We start from the raw sequence: 22194 nt of genomic DNA, 5'->3' as shown, positions 1-22194 counted from the left end.
TATTTTCATTGAATTTGTAGTTAAATCAGGTTCTTTAAGCTGTCATGGCAAAGTAACTTTTGTAAAAAAATTAATTTGTTTTCCTACATCTAATATTCAAGGTTTGATCCTATTATATAATTCTATACTAAAACAAATGTATCTAAATACACGTGTCATCGAATAAAATTACTAGTATTGTGATTTAATCAGATTAACTAGTTTAAATTATCAGTACAGTATTAATGCTGAAAATTCACAAATTAACTTTATTGTTAGAAGCTTTTTTACAAATCCTAAAATATGTTGATTATGCATTGGAAAAAAGTTCTTACATCATACACGTGTGAAGGTCTTGTTCCTGGAGAAACCTAAGATACTAGACACTCACAAAATAGTCCGACAGTGGTTCATTGGTAAGTCAGAAGAACTGTAATGTTTAAATTGGGTTTCAATACCCATGTGAGAGGAGCAAGGCACAGACTGTGTAGTTTGAGCTCAACAACAAACAAATGTAAAAGATGAATACAGATTGTATTTGAAGGCTAGTTGGAGCATAAACATCAGCATTCACCTCAGTACAAAAACTGCATCTTCTGAATGAATGAAAAAATATAAAATAACCAATTATTAAAACTTTCTAGGTTAATAAAAAAACTGTAAAAAAAGTTTACTTTTACCCCATTTTACCACTTGAAATAAAATTAGCAAATGTCATTAATATCATCATTATTTCAAACATATAAACAACAAAGGATTACAGAACTAAACGTTACCATAACAATAACTGCAAGCTAGCTCTGTTCCAATGTATTATTTGATAAGAATGTTGTTCTCCAAACCTGAACCTATCAACTAGAAACTAAATATATGTATCACTGGATTAAAAATGTATTTTTTTTAACTTCAATGTGTTATCTGCCAAAGAACACTAATAAAAACAAGTTATAATTGCAGTTTTATACATTATACACACTCAGAGTAATAGAATCACTTTAAACTGTTCCAAGCAGTAACTGGACAACCAATCAACATGCAGCCAATCAGAAACATGTTTTCCTTTCCTTTCTTTCTAAATGTTGTTTTGATGTAAAATTAATTGGTTCTATAGAACCAATTAATCACCAAGGGCACTCGAAGATTAAACAATCTTCCTTCACCCTACTCATGGTTAAAAGATGCGTGCCTGGTTAATTATAATAGCAGTTAGACTGGATAAGTAGAAGTGTTGGAGGCTTGATATTATAAACAAGAGGATCAGTGAAAGGGATATTTATTCAATTAATCTGATGTTTCTCATTAGGGTTGGCTTTTATGTTAGATGATCATTAGCAGGTGTTGTTGTTGTTTATCTCACCAACGTAAAAAGGTATTAACAAAAACATTTCAATGATATATGTTCCAAGATGAATCATATTTCACATTACAGCCAGATATGTATGTACACTTGGAGGAAGCTCAGGTCCAGACTGGACACTAGTATAACAATGGTGTTATACTGGTTTGAGTACAAGTTAGAACTTGTAGCCACACCAAAATCAATATACTACAACAGCATGGCACTAAGAACGTCATACAGCATGAGGATGAAGTACTGTTCCAAAGCAAATGTAGTTAGAATTTTTCTTTTTGCAATTTTATACATTCTGCAACTCAGAGCAACAGGTTCCTCCAACTGTTCAGAGCAGTCACTGGACAACAAATCAACATGCAGCCAATCAGAAACGTTTTTCTTTACTTTCTTTGTGACAGTTGATTTGTTGTGAAATTAATTGGTGCCTAGTGAATGTTAACCTTTGTGCTTCAATAATCAGTGTAGGTTTGTTTGTTTTGAATTTCATGCAAAGCTACTTGAGGGCTATCTATGCTAGCTGCCCTTAATTTAGCAGTGTAAGGCTAGAGGAAAGGCAGCTAGTCCTCACCACCCACTGCCAACTCTTGGGCTACTCTTTTACCAATGAATAGTGGGATTGACCATCATATTATAACACCCCCATGGCTGAAAGGGTGAGCATGTTTGGTGTGACAGGGATTCATACCCATGGCCCTTGGACTGCTAGTCGAGAGCCTCAACCACCTGGCCATACCAGGCCTTCAGTGTAGGTAGTAACAAAGCTTTTTACATGAAACTGAGTACAACTATCTTATGACATGAAAATGAAGTCTGACAGACATAAGTGTTGCCAAAAGCAAGTGTAGTTAGAACCTTTCTTTCTGCATCATAATGTGTACTACACCATGTTGACCTATTTATCAACTTCCAGGATGAAAAATGTATTAACCAAATGGACTGACCAGCACATTCTTCAAATTTGAATCTGACTGAACACAGACGAAGTGTTCTAGAAAGACTTGGTAGCATATGATTCACCATCAAGGAGTGCTGTTAAACTGGAAAAAATTCTGGTGAGACATATTACCCCAGCAGCTTAATAGTTTGCCACACCTATGTAAGACAAACATTAGTGACTAAGATTATCATATACCTTATTAGCAAACGTTTCCTAAAAATCCTTTGTCAGTAGTACCAAATAAGAATTTATGGACATTGACTCCAACAATTGACATCTGCATGTTAAATCCTAGTTTGCTATCTGATAATGTTTCTCCATAAACTCAGAAGTGCCAATGATATTATTTAACAAAAATATTTATGCCTTGCATAGCTAGGATATATAGGAAACTTCCTTTATCTCTTAAGTTAATTAATGCACTATCATTATTTACAATTGCATTTCTTAAACCACAATACATTTATTTCTGCCTGTCATGAAATTATATTTTCAAAGTTATCAGTCAGGAAATTTTAAACAAAAGGAAATTCATAAAAATATATTTCAACTAAAGTCAATACCATATCCACAAACAATACCTGAAATTGCTTCATTACGCACATTACTTAAATCAGATTACTTGGTATTTTTACCTATAATTTGTAAATTGTGTATCTTGGGCTTTTTTCTTTTTTTATGTACACATGCTACACAGTTGGTTATCCGTACTCTTTCCACTACAAAGAACTAAATTCAATAGTTTAACAATGGAAGTATCTTAACTTTACCACTGATCCACCAGGTGACGTAAATCATACAAAAATTTCCATTTTAAAGTCAGAGAAATTTGATCTTTTATCTTTGCTACAAATTATGTTGACTCTTCCTTAATAAGTGTTCTTATTTCACCATATTTAACATTTGTTAAAAAGAAAGTCTATTTATATAATTATGTACTTTATTAAACAGTTTTGATAGTGACAAAGCTTTTTACATAAAGATGGGTACATCTTTTTTGCATTTTGTGCAAAGCTGCACAAGGACTATCTATGCCAACCACCCCTAATTTAGCAGCAAAAGATTTAAGGGAAGGCAGCTAATCAATAATACCCACTGCCAACTCTTTTACCAATAAATAGTGAGATTGGCCACTGTATTCATCCCCACAGCCGAAATGGTAAACACGTTAACAAAGGCTCGAACCTGCAAGCCTCAGATGAAAAGATAAGCAGACGATATTAAATAATATCTACAAAAACACCATAAAAGTATATAATTAAAATATTAGCATAATGAGGCTTCTAAAAAACAAAATTTCTGTATTGCATAAATAAAAAACACAAACATTAAATAATTATTGGCAATTTTATTAATATATAAAAATTTATTTCATATACACTGTATTTCTCTTAAAATCTGATCATGAATTTTAAAACTGCTAGGATAACAATTTGCAAAATTTGCCTTGGATGAAAATTCGAGGCACACATATACCTTCCTTCTTGTTCACTGTCTCTCTGGTTACATATTTGTTGGTCACGACCTCATAGCCAGCATTTTTAAATAACCTGGACAAATACTCTGTTAAAAATAATAAAACTAAATAAATGATTCTTAAACTTTCTGTCCAACTCTGCAAATTTAAATTGATCAAGAACCTAAATCAAACAGAATAACAACTTTATTCTGAAAATATGTACGTACGACATGAACAAATTATCATGGTATTAATAACACTTAAAACCCTATTTAGGTTCTTATTTTAACAATAATACTAATGACCTTGTATATTTGATGCTTTAATATTAACCTGACAAAAATGTGCTATAACTTTAAAGCTTTAAGAGCCTTGAATAAAGATTCTTTTTTTTTTCATTAATTCTAGCTGTAAGCATACACAATACGAGAAGCCAATAAATAACATGACATTTAGCTGGTTTTCAAAAACATAGGGTATATGTCTATAACAGTATAACAGATATGTAGTAAATCACAAAACATTTTCTTCATAAAAAGATGACACTGCTAGAAGGTTGTTGAACTAAAAATCCTGAAATTGGGTGTTCAAATTAAATGAAAGAAGGGACAAGTTTCAAAGTCAAACTGTGACACCCTACAATGTTTCTGTCATAACACAAAGTTCCAACAATAACTTTAGAGCTTACATTGTGAGAAACACAAGCATATATTGATTTGTACTATTTAACACCTAATGGCAATGAACACATTTTGTGTAATGCTGCTATTCATTTTGTTATGTGGACACTTTTATACACAGTATTAAGTAAAAGGTTTTTCACATTAAAATAACAGATTTCTTCATTACAGGACAGAGAAATTGATACAAAAAACATCAAGTTCTTTCAAAACAAAAAAACACAAGTTTTATTACTTCTGAATTAAAAAAATAACATATTTGTTCTTTATCTTATATTATCTAAGCCTTTATGATATCAGACGATTTACTTAGCTTTTCTGGTAACATCTAAAAATTTTATAATTTAAAAGTTAAACTGGAATTTTTATAATACAGCCATCAAGTGACCTTAATAATAGTGCCATTAGTGTTTCCAATATTTCATATGACTGCTGGTACCAGCAACAGATGACACCGGAATGTTACTCTCGTGAGAAAGTAATATATTATCATGTTTTTTTTATACTCTTACCTTTCATAAGGACATAACCTTATAAGTTTACTTTCATGTATTAAAATCAATCCACAAGTTCACTAGAATTACACATTTCACTCAAGTGCTTTGCAAGAGTGTAAATCTTACAAAAATATTAGCAAACATAATCAAGTACAGGTTTTGTACCTCACTGTCTTACATTCCACAATTGTAGGAGAGTAGCCTTCCTACAATCTATCAAAAGGTACAAATTGTGTCAGTTAACTAGCAATTCACATGTAGTGTCAGCTTAATACTGCCTCATGATACAATCTTTAAACATCGCATACACATGTACAGTATATCCTAGCAACCATCAGTTACACTAATCGCAATGCTAAATGTACCAGCACATCCAAACCATATATGTATATATGACCACTTACTGAACCTTTACACATCAATGTTTATTCATATCTAATACATAAATAATCCTAAATGAGCTTAGCTGAAACAACACTGCAAAACATTAAAGAACAACTGAAAGTTATTATAGTTTAGTTACGATAAGGACAAACATTGTTACAATGTAAATTCAATCATCCTTTCAGTTCACCTTTCAGTAAATTAGGTACCTGATAATTTATCATACAACCACAAAACTAATAATCATAAATACTGCTGATACACCTAAACACACAGTTTACACACACTCCTTTTAGTATAACACTACAAAGTCTAAGAAATCTTTTACACTACGCACTGTTTACACATATTAATTGAATACACATTTTGTCACTTGGTGTTCAAGCAGAGGAACTGATACTGCTGCATGTCCATATACATCAATGTTGAGTACTTATCTTCCTGAATCTAGCAATACTAGTTTATACAGAAATACTGAATATTAAAAACAAAATATTTCATAATGTATCTTAGGACGTCTGGTATGGGTATTAACACTTTGACCAAAATAAAGCAGAAAACGTTTTGACCTTCTTAGATCATCTTCAGGTTGACAACATATACTGCAGTAGGGCTCACATATCAATTACATTTTTATTAACAAATCTAAAAAAATTCACTTCAGTAAAGAGCAAGCCTTTTTCAATACAGTTCTTCATGAGATTCAGCAACTGAAAACGTATCATAAAAATCGGATGATTTGATTTAATGGACAAGACAAACATGAACATACCTTTTGTACATTATTACACAGTCAAGGCTTGTGATAACTAACTAAAACTATCTCAGACAAATGTCCTTCACTGTGCTTTTACGTCTGGTTAACACTCACCTTCAGAAAAATAAAATGCTCGTGTTCCATCCTGTCTCACATAAAAGTTCTCAGATAACTTGTGTCCTGAGGAAAACCTAAGCATAGCTTGGTCATACAATCCATAATCTCGAAACAAAACCAAACCACCTGGCTTCAAAACCTAAAAAAAACAACATTGTATTTTATTTTCACATTGCTTTTAGTTTGTAGTAAAAGAAGTAAAAAAAAAATTATAGTTTTTATAACAACCACTTATTTTTAAATGCAACAAGTACATTATCAATGAAACATTAAAAGCAAAGTTCAACAATGCTAAAAGGTTCTTAGTTCACATCTGTCAGGTTAATGTTAGTTCATAGTTCAAAATTTTAATTTTTAACAATTGGGATATTTAAGAAAATTAACTTCAAACATGTCAAAATGTAGAACTTAAACAAAAAAAAATCCTGATAGCTGAATGTGTTACTTATCATGAACCAATACAGAATTACTTATATTAAATACTTTTAAATTCACTACATTATAGTTATCATTGTAAGGCAGAAAATGTTTTGTTGTTCATACATTTATGTGATAATGCAACATTACAACTTAATATACACTACACACAATAGAATCAAAAATAAGTTAGTCATAAAAATGTGTTATTGTCATTATTTAATTGCAAACTTACATTAATCTGTTATCACAGGATTCTGATGCTTGGTGAATTGGTAAATACATTGTTGTTATTAAGTACAAAGCTAAATAAAGGGCTAAATGTGTTTTGTCCACCAGGGGTGCTATTATCAATAATAAGTAATATTTCTGTTTTGAAAAATTGTAAGTTTCTTATCAAAACATACCTTCATGGTCTGAGTGTATGAATATCACAGACTGGAAGAGTATTATGCACTTAACATTACAATATTTAAAAAAAGAAAAAGAGAGAGATAAAAACATCTACGATTTTACTATAAATTCTTTCCTATAAAATGTACTAGCTCAAATGATTTCTCCTTTCTGTCCTTAAAATAAAAGTTAGGCAATTCATTTTCTGACACAAAACTAAATCAACCAATTCTGTTCCGAGTAACCCTAAAACAGAGAAGAGACAAAATTCTAAACTACTGAAAAATGGAATAAGATTCAATAAAGTTAAACCCCTTTAAACAACAGAGTTACTATCATTAAAATCCTTGAATATTTTCAATTAAAATTAGCCTTGGAAGTATAATTAAACTTTATGCAATCTTGATTCAGAATTTTAGATATAAAATATCAGTGAATTTAAGTATTACCAGCTGGTTTACCTGTCAAATTCCCAGGGACAACATGGGAGGTCATATCCAACGTTAACTGACATACAGTAGAGCGCCGTTAAGCCGCGATATTTGGGGGGTCAACCTGCTTAACCGCGGCTTAAGTGGTCTGTGGCTTAAACTGAAAAGCCAAAGTCGCCAACAGCTCTACCAAGGAGCCTCATCTTGGCCATTGCGTGATCATTATATTGGATTTTCGAATTAAAAATAATACTTCAATTATTGATCACTTTTTTCACGGATTTACCGCGGATTAACTTTAATGTATGGAGAGGTGTGATTCGGTAACAATGGCGGCCTCCATAAAGCTGACATAGAGAGTGGATAAGGTAGATTAACTGTCGATTTCTATTGTAATATATTTTATTTATTTCCCAAATTAAAGCAAATCCTTTTTAAATATCCCCTTGAAGTTATAAAGCCAGGACTAAATTTGTAAGCTGCGTTTTTACACATTTTTAAATTAGCGGTGAGCTGTGATAATCCTCACTCACATCGCTCACAAGACTTGCTACAGCGAGGCTTAAGCGATTTCGCAGTTTACTGGTCTGCGGCTTAAAGGTGCTCCACTGTATATCAATATATATATATATCACTTCCTGAGACCCTAAGGGTTCATGCTTGGCAACAATTGTCTCAGTTATTACCTATTCTCATTCAGTGCTGCCCTCTATATGCAAACATTTTCTTTATTCATGCCAAAAGCCTTGCACTTCTCCCCTTGTTTAAATTACTACTTTCAAACATGTCTCTCATGCAAATCAACATGCTTCATCTCTTAACCAATAGTAGCAAGACATGCTCATATGAACATGTGTCCCCCCCTTCCCTCTACACTCCTATGCAAAATCTTCATTTTGAAGTCTGGCAGAAGGTGTGTGCACCAAAGAAGTAGAAGATTTAACAAATGAAGACCACTGCCATAGAATTAAAAACAGATTGTGTGTACACCAAAAACATAGTAGTATATGCTATATAACAATGAATGGGCTTTATCAGACACAGTAGCCTATATAGATCTGTTCTAGGGTAAAGATGAGATATACAAGGAAGAAGGAAATAAATGAAAAGGATGAACAACCCTCCTGATCTGCCAAGATCTTAGGGAAAGGAAATGGTTGCAAAAAAAGACAAGATAGCTGGAGTAATAAAGGGTAGATGAAAAAATGTCAATGGTGAACAAATCAGACCACTGACATCCACAGCTCAAGAAAAGAAAAGGGACAGATGAAAGAAGGAGCACAAAGATAGGGTTCAAATGTAGGTACAATGAGGGCATAGAGGACCACATTAATGTCCCAATTTGGAAGGGCAGGACATCTTAGAAGCATCTGAATCTGGAAGAAAGGCATGAACGTAGTAAGAAAAGAGGAAGCAAAAACCCTATGGTAATAGGAAAAATGTGAAGACCTAAAGTAATAAAAGCCAAATGAGAAATTCTGACACATGAGCTACAGAAGGCTTATCAGCAGAAAATTCTCTGTCAGCAGAACAATAGATGAATACTGTCCACTTATACTCATATGGAAGATGAGCAGATGGTGATAGGAGCAGGTGTTGTAACCTGGGAAATCAAGGTTGTGCTGGCCAACTGTGTGCACTCACAAGGGTCAGGCAAGGAATGGAATGGACAAGAGAAATCACCCAATTAAGCAACCAGATGGTTGAGCACATATAAAGGTAGCTGTGTGACCAATTCTGGCTGAAGGCATCAACTGCCGAAGCCTACGGATAAGGTACAGGGACAGCTTGATACTGAAGCCTGTGGCAAAAGCATCTAACTGGGAAGGACCCCATCAATGGCAAAGGCACCTGAAAATGATCTAATTACCAGTCTGTTAGACAGATCTGGTCTTGGCAGGAAAAACAATCTATGACTAGAATGAAAATACCTGGCACATAACATGTGATAAGATGGTTGTAATGTACCCAGTATAATAGCTCCACTGTTAAAAAACACAGATTTCTGGATTGAATGTTCCTTTGGTGACTGATATGTGCCACCACCTTAGAGTTGTCTAAATAAACCAGAAAAGGACAGTTGAGAAGAAGAACATAATGCCCAATTAACAATTAGAAGTTTGAGAACATGCAAGATGGTTTTGTCTGCAGATCAACACCCCAAACCTTTCTGGTGATTGACTCATGCCCCCATCCTTAAAGGGATATGTCTGTGTAAAGATGGAGATCAGGACTTGGGGGAGTAAATGGCCTGCTTGCCAACATATGGGCTTTGTCCAACAACTATTACAGATGATCTTGCAGAAAAGAAGAAGGTAAATGGTGCTGGAAAGATAATTTCAAGCAAGGTTTCATCATTTGTAAAATACTCATTGCAGGGATGTTGCATGGACACAACCAAAGGGGACCAGTGCAGTAATGGAGGGCCACACCCTCAAAAGTGATAAAACCTCATGAGTAGTTAGTGACTGAGTGAATATGTAAAGGAGAAAGCAGAGTGCAACTAATACTGGTGTTGAAAATGAACCCCAAATGGATGAGATATTGAGTGAGTTGAAGGAATAACTTCTCCAATTTGATCAATCAGCTCATCCGAGTAACCACAGAAATGAGTCAATAAATATGATGGTCAATTCCTTCTGGAATCAGACAAAAGAAGACAGTTCTCCATGTAATAATGAAATAGCATCCCCAGAGCATGAATATGACAAGAAATGTTTAGAACATGTAATAACACACAAAGAGTCAAGGTGGGTCCAAAATTGATAAACCACCCTGAAGATAAGATTGAGACTGATGTGCTACTGGGATTTCAAGGTAAGTACTGGAGACATATATTTACAAACGTTGGCAAAAAAACACATCTCATAAAAAGAAAAGACTCCATGGTGAACTTGGGAAATGAGATGAAGTGGTTAAGATTAGATAAATCAAGGATCAGATGCCAATCCCAGTTTTCTTGGGAACAAAAAAAAAATACAGTAATAGAAACACCAGAAAGAATGGTCGACCAGTTTGATTGCTTACTGCAAAAGCAAATCATCAATTATCCTTGACAGATGCCAGCAATTCACAAGATCTCAAGGAGGAAGAAAGAAAACTGAACAAGGAGAAACAGGAAATGGAGAAACTGTATAAAAAATTCTTCTAACAATTTTCCATCACCTACTGAAATTCAATAAATGAATGCTAGTGAAATAGAAACTCCAACAGTCAAGCTCCCAGCAGACCTGAAACCAGAGAGTAGTAACTGGTAATGTTGACAATGGATGTTACATCATCAGGGAAATCAAAGAAACATACCCTGAGTAGTAGGAACAGGTAAGAGTTGGAAGGATGAAAGATAGGAAATGAGAATAAGTTGCATATGAAGCTTTGATCGATATGAACAAGCTATAAAAATCATAAGGGCTGGTTGTTGGCAGGCTGATACCACCCAATGCCCAATAGTTTCTGGGACTGTATCAAAGACATGACATCTTAGGAAATATGCAAGACACATGTTGAGATATGTTGAAGGTAAATTGACTGGAGCTAATTATGCATCTGTATATATAATGTCCCAACAACAATGAAACCACACATTTAACACTAGAGTCAAGAACAAATGTGGGTCAATGTGGAGGAGAAGAGGTGAAGGGTATCCACAGAAAACCTCTTACAATTTTTGGGAAGAACCTCTGATAGGAGATGTATGGAAGAACGATACCATAAAAGGTAAGTTAGAGTAAGATAAAAATAAAAATATTGGGAAGGGTTAAAACTAACATTAAATTTGGGAGCCAGCCCCTAAATAGTTAACAATGAACCCAACAACTGTTGATCCAAAAATTAATAGTCTGTACAATGATAAAAAAGGAAGTATTGATCACAAGTCCTTAGGAGCATGATATGTTGATCCCCTCACTTAATTGTGAGGCTAATTGATCCTACTCTATCCAAATATCAGGGGATGAAGGAAATACCAATAGTTGAGAAGGTTGTACATGTAACAAAAAAGGCTGGGATGAATAAGTAAATAAAACATCACAAAATCTAGGAATATCAAATTCAGCCTAGGTGATTCCTGCAAATGTGAAGGAATAGAAAACTTTGGAGGCAAGAAAAGATGATGAAATTCCTTGTCGTTTTCAACAATTTCAGCCATCTCAGGAGGAACCTTGGTGATGTCTGGAGACAAAGGTTGGCCCATGTAATGTTTAATCTTCTAATGTATAAAAGCAGAAAGATTCACCATTGGGTCACCAGCACCTGAGACACTGCTTGTTGGTGTGACCCCCAACAGTAAGGTGAACGTCAAAACTCACAACTCAAGAAAATATACAAAAATTATTCAATGCTGAAATATAGTGACAAGAATGAACTGGTATATCAAAACAAAAACTCAGAAAGGAGTAACTTTGTGGGAAAAAAAAAAAATTGTTTGCCACACTGGAAGCACTAAGCACACAAAAGAAGACATCTGAGCACCGTCAATACAAATTAGAAGTGAAAGTTCAGTAGAGGAGTGCAAAAGAAGTCATGTCATGTGAAATATCGTGTTACTATTGATTAAGAGATGATGCATGATGATTTGCATGGGATGCATGCTAGAAAATATTAATTCCAACAAGGGGAGGAGTGCAAAGCTTGTGGCATGCATAAAGAAAATGTTTGCATATAGAGGGCAGCACCAAATAATAGCTAATCTACAATCTTTACAAATCTATTGTTTACAATACTTTTATAAAGCCAGAGTTCATATAAGGTTACAGTATGTTCAAACACAGACTTAAGTTTTTCTCTTGAATAACATGACAGTAGATGCCTACTGATGTGTCAAAAATTATAATACTTCTTGAAAGCATTTATATCCTAAACCATTTTAGAACAGAGCCATATATTTTTATATAAACTGAGAGAAAATATCAAAACTTCAAAACAATGTAAAAAATCAAAGTATACCTGATGTACATTTGTCAGAACAGCCTTCATTTTCTCTGGATGAATTGCTGATAGAACAAATACCATAGACACAAAATCAACCGAACCAGGAATTATGGTGGCTGCCAAGTTATCTTGTGTGAGATCACAGAGAAAAGCAAAACACTTAGTATCATCATAAGAATGGTGATCCTAGTGAAACAACAAAACATTTTGTGTTATCAGAAAAAAAGGCTATTGTTATGAAACAACTAGGTAAGTGACATTTAAGAACACAGGAGCATAAAAAAGTGATAAAAATATTACAACTGGCAGTCATCCCCTATCCACATATAATTATAAATGCCAATAAATCCATCAAATAGTATTTAGTTTGATTTCAAAAAATAGTCTGATTTTAACTTATGTCTTAGGAAAATATTTCTTTGGAAACACAGCATTCAATATTATCATAAGATGACTGAGAAAGTCTGCTTCTGTGAATGTCATTTACATACACTTACATACACACTGTTATAATATCATATGAACAGATTTCAAGAAAAGAAACAAATAATTCAAAATATTATTCAAATGTACACATAATGTTATCAGTTTTGCAGTTTTTGTGTGCATTTTTGGATTTTTTTTATCACTACTTTGCTGACTTTTGGTAAGTCTTCACAAAATTTGGCATGATATTTTCTTGGATTGATGTGGATATGCATGCAAACATTTTGTTTCACATTTTGTGTTTTGCAGTTTTTATGGGCATTTTTGGATTTCTTGCAATTACATATGAGGGAAGCAACTTTCATGTCCTAAGATAACCTTTAAATAACATTCATCCAGAGGATGAGCACTCCAGCTAGTAATTTATATTTTGCTAATTCTAAAAAAAGCTTTATACCCCCCCAAACACATTTTTCTTCTTACCAGCTAATAAAGAAAAGCAGCAGAACATATTATAAATCTTGAATTAAATATTTTACATCTAAAACACAAACAATAAAATGATCACAAAATGCTTTATTAACAATCAGTTTCCATTAATAAACATGCATATTTGACCCCCAGAATATTTGGAATGCAAAGTATCAGGTCATCCCATAAGTAATGTCCGAAATTTTAATACAAAAAGTGCATCATCATTTCTGTCTTTGCAGAAGGCTTTAATGACTAAAATATGTAGTAGGATGTGTATAAAAATGTTCAGACAAATAAAAGAAACTAACCCATATCCACTTTTTCAGATCAATAATCAAATAAACCCTCAAAAAGATGGATATATCTAAGGAGCACATTAGGCATATAATGCTTTATAAGATTAAGAAAGGCAATACTGCAGCAGAAACTACACAAAACATTCAAGGTGTTTATGATGCAGAGTCTCTCAATGAACAAAAATGTTGAAGGTGGTTTCAATAGTTCAAATTAGGTGACAACAGCTTAGGTGATGCACCATGTTCAGGTTGTCCTGTTGAGTTTAATATGACAACTTGCTGCTGGCTGCACTTAATGGAGATTGTGCTGTAACAGTTGAAGAGCTAGCACAGAAGTTTAATTGAACTCATTCAACAGTTCACTGTCATCTGCAACTGCTTGAAAAGGTGTCAAGTCCCCATGATTTGACAGAAACCAACCTTAGAGCAAGAGTGGACACTTGCACTTCTCTGTACTCTCATGAGCATAACTCATCCTTTTTGGACAGGTTAGTGACTAGAAATGAAAAATGAATATCTTATAAAAATGTTAAGCACTGCAAGCAATGGCTCAGTACAGGTAACGTTGCTAAAGCACAGCCCAAAATGGACCTCCATCCCAGGAAGGTCTTGTTAGGTTTTTAGTAGGCTATCGTTACCATGATCCATGTTGAGTTCCTGCCACTTAATGTAACAATTACAACAAACTTCAATGATCACATCTGCAAAGATTAAAAAACTAAAACTTCCACATCCTCCTTATTCTCCAGACCTTGCCCCATCTGATTATCATCTATTCCAAAGTTTGTATAACTATCTTGATAGGAAAGAGTTTGGAATACATTAAGATGTCAAAACTACCCTCTCTACATCCTTTTTCTCCAAAACCCAAGAATTTTATAAAAGTGGTATTCAGAAGTTTGTAAATCGTTAACAAAAAGTAATTAATAATAATGGAATATATACTATTGATTAAATAACATTAAAAGTATTTGAAATCCTTTCTCTTTTTCTAAACTTAAAATTGAACATTACTTGAGGGATGACCTGATAATTTTCTTGTATGTATAAACTTGATGCACATTTCTTCCCTTACAATATTCTGAGTAGTGGATTATTTATTTATACTTGTTAAATATATGTTGATCTAGATCTTAAAACACACATTCAATATAATTTCTGGTTACAATATTTATTATCATATAAATCAATGTTTAATTTTTTTTGGTCAAGTTTTAAAAAGATCACTGATCTACAAGGGTACATCAAGAGAAACTACTAATCCATGACATATCTTATTTCCTAATCTTCTATTTCTATCACTACACGAATCAGCATTTCATTTATCTGCCACTAGTTTAAGTTGTCTGCTACTTATACGAGAATCTATACTCTTCAAAAAAAGAAACGCAAAAGGCAAAATATGAGACAACTTGTTAACAAGTTTATTCCGGGTAGTTCTGTATGACATGTGTGAAACTTTGCACATTCACTGCTGAACATCCAAAGTCTGCAAAAGCGAAGTCCACGCTCACTAGTTGACGTTTAACGTCACTCAACGTCAATAACGAGTATGCCCCCTGTGAACATCGATAACTGCTTGGCATCTCCTGCCCATGGAAGCAATGAAATGACGAATCACATCCTGTGGAATGGCTGTCCACTCAGCCTGCAAAGCTGCTGCAAGCTGAGGTAGAGTCTGCGGTTGAGGTTATCGCCGTCGCAGATGTCGGTCCAACTCGTCCCAAAGATGTTCGATGAGGTTTAAATCTGGTGATCTGGAAGGCCAGGGAAGAACATTGATGTTGTGGTGTCTCAAGAAGACAGTGGTGAGTCGGGCTGTGTGAGGACGGGCGTTGTCATGTTGAAAAACATCGTTGACGTTCACCATGACGGGTTGCACATGGGGCCTAAGAATCTCATAGATGGTTGCATACAGTCTGATCGGAAATCCTACACAACCCTGGTATGGTTGAGGCAGTAGATGTCGCAGTGGTGGTCCTATCCCGAAGGTGATGTTGCGATCTTGTGCGAGCGTGGTCACACGAGGTCTGCCAGATCGTGGATGGTCACGAGTTGATCCATGTTGTTGGTGATGATTCCATAGCTTTGTGATGGTGCTTTGGTGGACATTCACAGCTCTGGCATCATCTGATCGAGATTTGCCTGCTTCCAAGTGACCAATGGCGTTGTTGCGTTGTGCTTCAGTCAGTCTTGGCGTAACTGTATTGCGTGTTGGTGGTTTAACACTGAGCTATGGAAACCGAGAACCCGTCACTTTTATAGGGATTTTGCACATGTTGCACTTGCAGAACATGCAAATCTCTCAAACAAATTTATTGAACACGCATGCTTTTTGGCGAAAAATTCGATGTTTTCCTCCATTTTCAAAGTGCACAACTTTTATTGTCATTTTGGTCTGACAATCAGTGCCTTAACACGTGTAACATCACATACTCTGAGCTTGTAACGTTATTACATATATTTCTCTTTAAAATAACAAAAATATCCCTTTTGCGTTTCTTGTTTTGAAGAGTATACTTCCACAACATACTTTTTTTTAATGTTCAACATTTTTCAACAAAAACATTTGGTGTATATAAATTATTATACAGTATAACATGTTACTGGTTGTTTCTTACAAGATAAAGCTACATCTTTACAATGGAAAATCAAATATGCCAATACATGTATTAAACATTTCATGTTAGCTTAATAACATACATTTTGAATGACTTTTGTGATGAACATTTAGCTACAGTAAATTTAGAAATCATTGATTCTTTTAATATTTGTGGTAAATTAAGGGTACCTATAAGTTCTAAGTTTATATTTTTTTTTTTAATCAAATTGGTATCATCAATATTCATAAATCTATAAGCATTAATCAAAATATTTTATATAATTGGGAGTCTTATAACCACAAGTATCTGTTTTACAAGATTCATTATCAATTTATACCTTTTATTTCACTGATGTATCTCAATGACTGCAAAATAATCACAAACATGAGGGCTAAATATTAGAATGAAATTCTGAAACTAGGGTAACATTCAAATATGATATCATGGAACAGCTTACAAAAAATCATAAAACATAAGTAAAATAAAGAAATGCAATAATAAGTTATAAAGTACTTTTGTTTAATATTATGGGCACCTTCTTTAGAAATTGTTGTGGTCCATAATTCCAATTTAACATTTTTACTGGACTCATTTGCTCAAACTTAAATTTGACTCAATAATTGAAATTTTCTTAATCCTTACATTTTCATTTAATGACTGGTATCAAATATTAGTCCATTCACAGTGGCTGCCCTAAGTACACATGGAATTTCTGCAAGTCATATACTGTATACAGTATACATTCAACAGTTAGAGATAAACCATACCATACACAGCAAATCAGCAGTCAATGAGGTAATAAATGTTTCATGCATACAGGTTGTAATATTTTGTGAAGTGTCACAACTAAAAACATAACTAAATGCATTAAGACTACAGAAAGTAAAATTAAGAGAGCTTACTTTTAAATACTGTACAGCTCTAGGAGAAAAATCACAAGCATAGATGAATACATTTGTTTTTTCTTCTATAAGAGGAAATATGAGGTTGCCCACTCCACACCCTACTTCTAATAAAATAAGCTTTTTCTCTTGGTTATCCTATAATGTATGAAAAGAAAATATTGAAACAATTCATGTTACTGAAACATAAATACTGTAGTAAACATTTTTCCTGAAACTATAAAATTTTAAAGAAATAAACATAAGTTTTAAAAGATCAATTACTTATAATTACAGCAGACATGATAAATACAATATACACATTCTGTAGATGAGAAAATTAGTTCTGAAACTGCCTTTATGGCACATTGAGATTTATACATGTGCAACACCAGTGTACTAGCATTTATAAAAATTAAAAGTCAGTTTTGAAAATGTACATCTCACTCATACATTCACACTAGAAAGGATACATTTTTTACATCTACCAAGGGTGTGGCCAAGTTTGTCCATGAGATATGGTTTGGGCAATTGTATGATGGAATAAGCTCTCACCAATACTCTATGTGAATAAAGAGTCGTTTTTTTTAAATAGTACGGTATTTGTTACAATGGATGAATTTAAAAAATGTGTTGATGCATCTGCATGCCATATTTGACTCTTGAAAATTCTATGAGATACACTGAGAAACAAAGTTCACACACTTGGTTCTCTGAACAATATTACTCCATAGAATTAATTAATTGCAGCTTCCAATTAATTAATTAATACATAATTCTATGAAAATTTATGCAGAGCTATACATTCTTTAAGAATGCTAAATATTTTTAAAAAATCCAAAGTATTTTTAAATTGTAACCCAACATTCTACTTCATGTTAAGCTTCAAAAACTTTAAAAAACTGATACAGGAAAACAAAGATTACAACTATCAGTATTACTTTTGAACAAGGGTTTTAAAGTCATAGAATAAACCAATTTACAACTTCAAAGTCTAATAATGAGTTCTCCAAAACTTTTACTAAAAACTTAACTCTTAAACCTCCAAGTTGAGTAAGTTTTAAATGATTTGTGCCACTTTCCATGCCATATGTAGTTTTATTTCAGATGTTCATTTTCTCCCTTTCACTGTTCAGTTTCAATAATGTTAATACTAACTGTTTAACTTATTACTGACTACTTATGAAATTATGGGTATATAGTCAACACGGTTTAATGCTTTATACATACACCAGTAGATAAAATATTTGAGTAAAGCTTGAAAGTTAACCTGAATTTTATTACGAATATGATAATCAGACGTCAGTTCTTCAAATTCACGAGTTGTCCAGTGTCTATCTTTAAAAAATCTTGTTTCATTTCTCTTATAAAATAAATCCCAATTTTTCTTTGCTTCTTTTTCTAGTTTCTTCTGCTTGAAATCATTCACAACGTTAGTGTCTTTACTTAACTTATAAACCTCCTCCACAGTCAATTTTCGAGCATAATGACCTTTTTCATAAACCTCGGTGTGAAAATTGTGGTTTGCACTACTTGATAGGCAATGATCGTTTAATTTGTCGTTTCTATCTGAAGATTGGCAAGAAGTCATATTTATAATTAGCTTAAATCACAGCACTATCGAACTGTACATATTACTAATATTATTATTAATTTAAAACACAGTTAAAAGTAAAATAATCTGTATCACCAAACAGCTTGTAAAAATAAAACAAAATTTCCACTTTGGAAAAGCGTCACCTATTTAGTTAAAATTAATAAGAACAACAGAAAATGTGAATACAGTAAGACGTTGATGGATTTTGAGATATATTTGACACAGAATAAAAGTATAGGATATAACCAGACATATTTTTACTCTGATATCCAAGTTGTTGTTGTTTTGTAGTTAAGCGCAAAACTACACAATTGGCTGTCCGACCAGTGCCCGTCACAAATATCGAAACCCATGTTTTGCATTATAAGTCCAGAAACTTGCCACTGAAAGGTTAAAGATTCCGGAAATGTTCAGAAAATATTTTTTTGGACCGGTGACCTATGAGGACTCATATTATTCCAAAAAAGTTATAAATAACTTGCGTGCCCATTTTCTTTCATTACCAGTATATCGAATAGAGGTAGTGATTAATTTTATATGTATTTAGAAAAACAATGAATCCGATGTTATGCTTCCAGAATTTGGATGTTTACTTCGAATACTTTGAATAGTTCGTTTATTGATCAATTTAAACGGTATTGCGTAAATATGAAAAAAAGATATACGTAGAGTAAACTTTCCCTAATTCGTCGTGATTAGAACACTGTTGTTGTTTTGAATTAAGCACAAAGCTACACATGGGGCTATATGTGCGCTATTCACCACGAATGTGGAAACCAGGTTTCTAGCATTGTAAGTCCGCGTACGTGCCGCTGTGCCACTGGAGAGTAATTAGAGTACATAAAAATTATTGACTAAGATTACTGGTGTAACAGATGTAATTTACTGTAATAGAAACAATACATTACAGATTTAGTTTCAACAAAGGGCAAAAAATGTACACAAATAGAATGTCCGTAGAGTTACAAATCACTTAACCTATATAACGCTAAATTAACTTCAATAATTTTCTATATAAGCTTTTTAATTACAAAATATCGGCTAACGTATGTTGTAGTTCTTGTTTCAGCCCTTCATTTTACACATTGACTCCTTATTTCTTAAGGACTACATTTATCGCCATAAAATATAGTACCCCATTAATACAGCAGTAAGTTTATGAATTTATGGCCCGAGCGCGTAAGGCGTGCGACTCGTAATCCGAGGGTCGCCGGTTCGCGCCCGCGTCGCGCTAAACATGCTCGCCCTCCCAGCCGTGGGGGTGATAATGTGACGGTCAATCCCGCTATTCGTTGGTAAAAGAGGGGCCCAAGAGTTGGCGGTGGGTGGTGATGACTAGCTGCCTTCCCTCTAGTCTTACACTGCTAAATTAGGGACGGCTAGCACAGATAGCCCTCGAGTAGCTTTGTGCGAAATTCCAAAAAAAACAAACAAATATGAATTTATAATTCTAAAAAAAGGTATTCGACTCCCCTCGGTAGATTCAGCAAATAGCCGAGGATGGCTTTAATATAAGAAAAACACACAGGCTAAAATCTAATTAAACAAAAGATAACGTGTGTTATTCTCTTTTTAGTTTAATTTTTTTCCTGAAAATATCATTATTTGTATTTTATCTTTCAATAAAGCATTCAAAAATTATTACAGGCCATGTTATTAGTGGAGGCAATTAGGATGCGGAATTTTCATAAACTGTATTCGGCCCTGGACCTCTCAGGCCTATATCACACTCTGCTAGGTTGTTAATATTTTCTAATTTTTGTATTGAGAAACTCAGCAAATGTTGGTCTTCTATCGTAATAAGCTGTTTTGTATGATATGTAAATTTCTATTATGTACAGTGAATGTGTGTTTATGTGTGCATGTATTTATAAACAACTTGTAGAACGTCGAATATAGTTTGTTTACTATTAAGGACAATGCTATACACTGAACTACTTGTTCCGTGTTAACCACAATTACCAAAATCAGATATTTATCATTGCGAGCCCTCAGTCTTACTAATGAGCCACTGAGAGAGATGTTGAATATACATACTAGAATGATTAGATAATTAAGGTTAGATGAATTTTTTTTCCAGTACATCGCAAACAAGAGTGATATACAAAAAACGCACATGTAAGAATCATAAGTAAAATAAATAAATACTTAAACAGGTTCTCCTAGAACGAAAAGAATGTAAAATATATGCATGCCACTAAAAAACATTTAAGTTTAATGTAGTAGGAAAATACTAAGTGCCTTGGCATACATAAAATAAATAACAAATGACATATGTATATATATTCAAAGTTGGAACCTTGGGAATACACGATAACTATAAATAAAATACAAATCAGAACAAATTTAAAGCAAATTCGCATTTTACTTTTTAAAGTTACTTGGGTTCCCGATAGATCAGCACTAAACTAACGAACTTACAACACTAAAATATGGGGTTAAATTCTGCAGTCATCATTGTAAACAGAGTTAATTAACCTATTAAGGCCACGTTTAAGTTTCAGTCTAAACTTTCAGTGATATATGTTTGTATGTGTGAATGAATTAAAAAAGCCAAAAACAACAACAACAACGAAACCAGCAAGGACATAATCCCGGCGTCCTAATAGCTTGTTCCTCGGTAGAGGCCTGGCATGGCCTAGCGCGTTAAGGCGTGCGCTTCGTAATCTGAGGGTCACGTGTTCGCGCCCGAGTCGCGCCAAACATGCTCGCCCTCCCAGCCGTGGGGGCGTTATAATGTTACGATCAATCCCACTATTCGTTGGTAAAAGAGTAGCCCAAGAGTTGGCGGTGGGTGATGATGACTAGCTGCCTTCCCTCTAGTCTTACACTGCTAAATGAGGGACGGCTAGCACAGATAGCCCTCGAGTAGCTTTGTGCGAATTTTCAAAAACCAATTGTTTCCTCGGTAGAAAAATGGTAAGTTTCCGGATTCACTCTACTAAAATCAGGGTTCAGTTTTAGTTCTGTTAGAAACACTAGACAGCACAATGTGGCTTTGCTATGAGAAAACACACAAACGCATCTAACAGCTAATTCTGGCCATGTACCGAATTAGAAAAAAAGATTTATTATGAGCTTAACGTTAAAAACAAGGACAACAACAAAGTTATCTATATTTACCGAACTACTCGTCAATTAGGGTACTTCAAATCGATTCAAAAATATCACTTATTTGCATTGATTTTTATGTGTTGAGTAATCAAGATCTAGATATTGCTTTTACTACTTTTTTATATGCAAAAACGGCTCGTTTGGGTTGAGAAAATATTTTACATAGAAGGTCGAAACGTTGTTCGCTCTTTTATGTAAAATATTTTCTCAACCCAAACGAGCCGTTTTTGCATATAAATTTCTCAGCAAGTGGGTTTCTCGACATCACTGATTTTACTACTTTTGTAAAGTCCCCCTCTGGTACAGTGGTAAGTCTACAGATTTACAACGCTAAAATCAGAGATTCATTTTTACTCAGAGGATTCAGCAGATAGCTCGATGTGGCTTTGCTGTAAGAAAACACGTACACTTTTGTAAAATCTGGCTAATCGCTACTAACACTACTAGAAAACTGTATCGCTCAAACGGC

At 33.8% G+C, this 22194-nt stretch overlaps 1 protein-coding gene across 4 annotated transcripts; it reads right to left on the bottom strand.

Annotated features, from left to right (window-relative positions):
* Positions 1–221: 221 nt before the first annotated feature.
* LOC143246422 (tRNA N(3)-cytidine methyltransferase METTL6) lies at positions 222–18761 on the bottom strand. 4 transcript variants are annotated; one of them, XM_076493103.1, is made up of 6 exons: positions 18285–18761; positions 17036–17173; positions 12350–12520; positions 6162–6303; positions 3747–3833; positions 222–575 (listed from the first exon to the last, which is right to left on the bottom strand). In XM_076493103.1, exons 1-6 carry the CDS (start codon positions 18603–18605, stop codon positions 550–552), a joined length of 885 nt encoding a protein of 294 aa, XP_076349218.1. In that variant the 5' UTR covers positions 18606–18761; the 3' UTR covers positions 222–549. The 4 variants fall into 4 exon arrangements, with proteins under 4 accessions (XP_076349218.1, XP_076349221.1, XP_076349220.1 ...); XM_076493106.1 differs by lacking the exon at positions 3747–3833; XM_076493105.1 differs by lacking the exon at positions 222–575 and having other exon boundaries at positions 3602–6000.
* Positions 18762–22194: the final 3433 nt, after the last annotated feature.

The sequence above is a fragment of the Tachypleus tridentatus genome, chromosome 3 (genome assembly GCF_004210375.1).
Source record: "Tachypleus tridentatus isolate NWPU-2018 chromosome 3, ASM421037v1, whole genome shotgun sequence".
NCBI classification, from domain to species: domain Eukaryota; kingdom Metazoa; phylum Arthropoda; class Merostomata; order Xiphosura; family Limulidae; genus Tachypleus; species Tachypleus tridentatus.
Note: the sequence above shows the minus strand (reverse complement) of the source record. Positions and strands in the feature narration are given on the sequence as shown.

Coding starts and splice junctions, on each gene's coding strand:
- LOC143246422 (XM_076493102.1), bottom strand. CDS start 18,605: ATGACTTCTTGCCAATCTTCAGATAGAAACGACAAATTAAACGATCAT. Junction 17,174..18,284: donor ATATTCGTAATAAAATTCAG/GTTAACTTTCAA, acceptor CATACATTATAG/GATAACCAAGAGAAAAAGCT. Junction 6,304..12,349: donor TTCTGACAAATGTACATCAG/GTATACTTTGAT, acceptor TGTTTTTTTTAG/GTTTTGAAGCCAGGTGGTTT.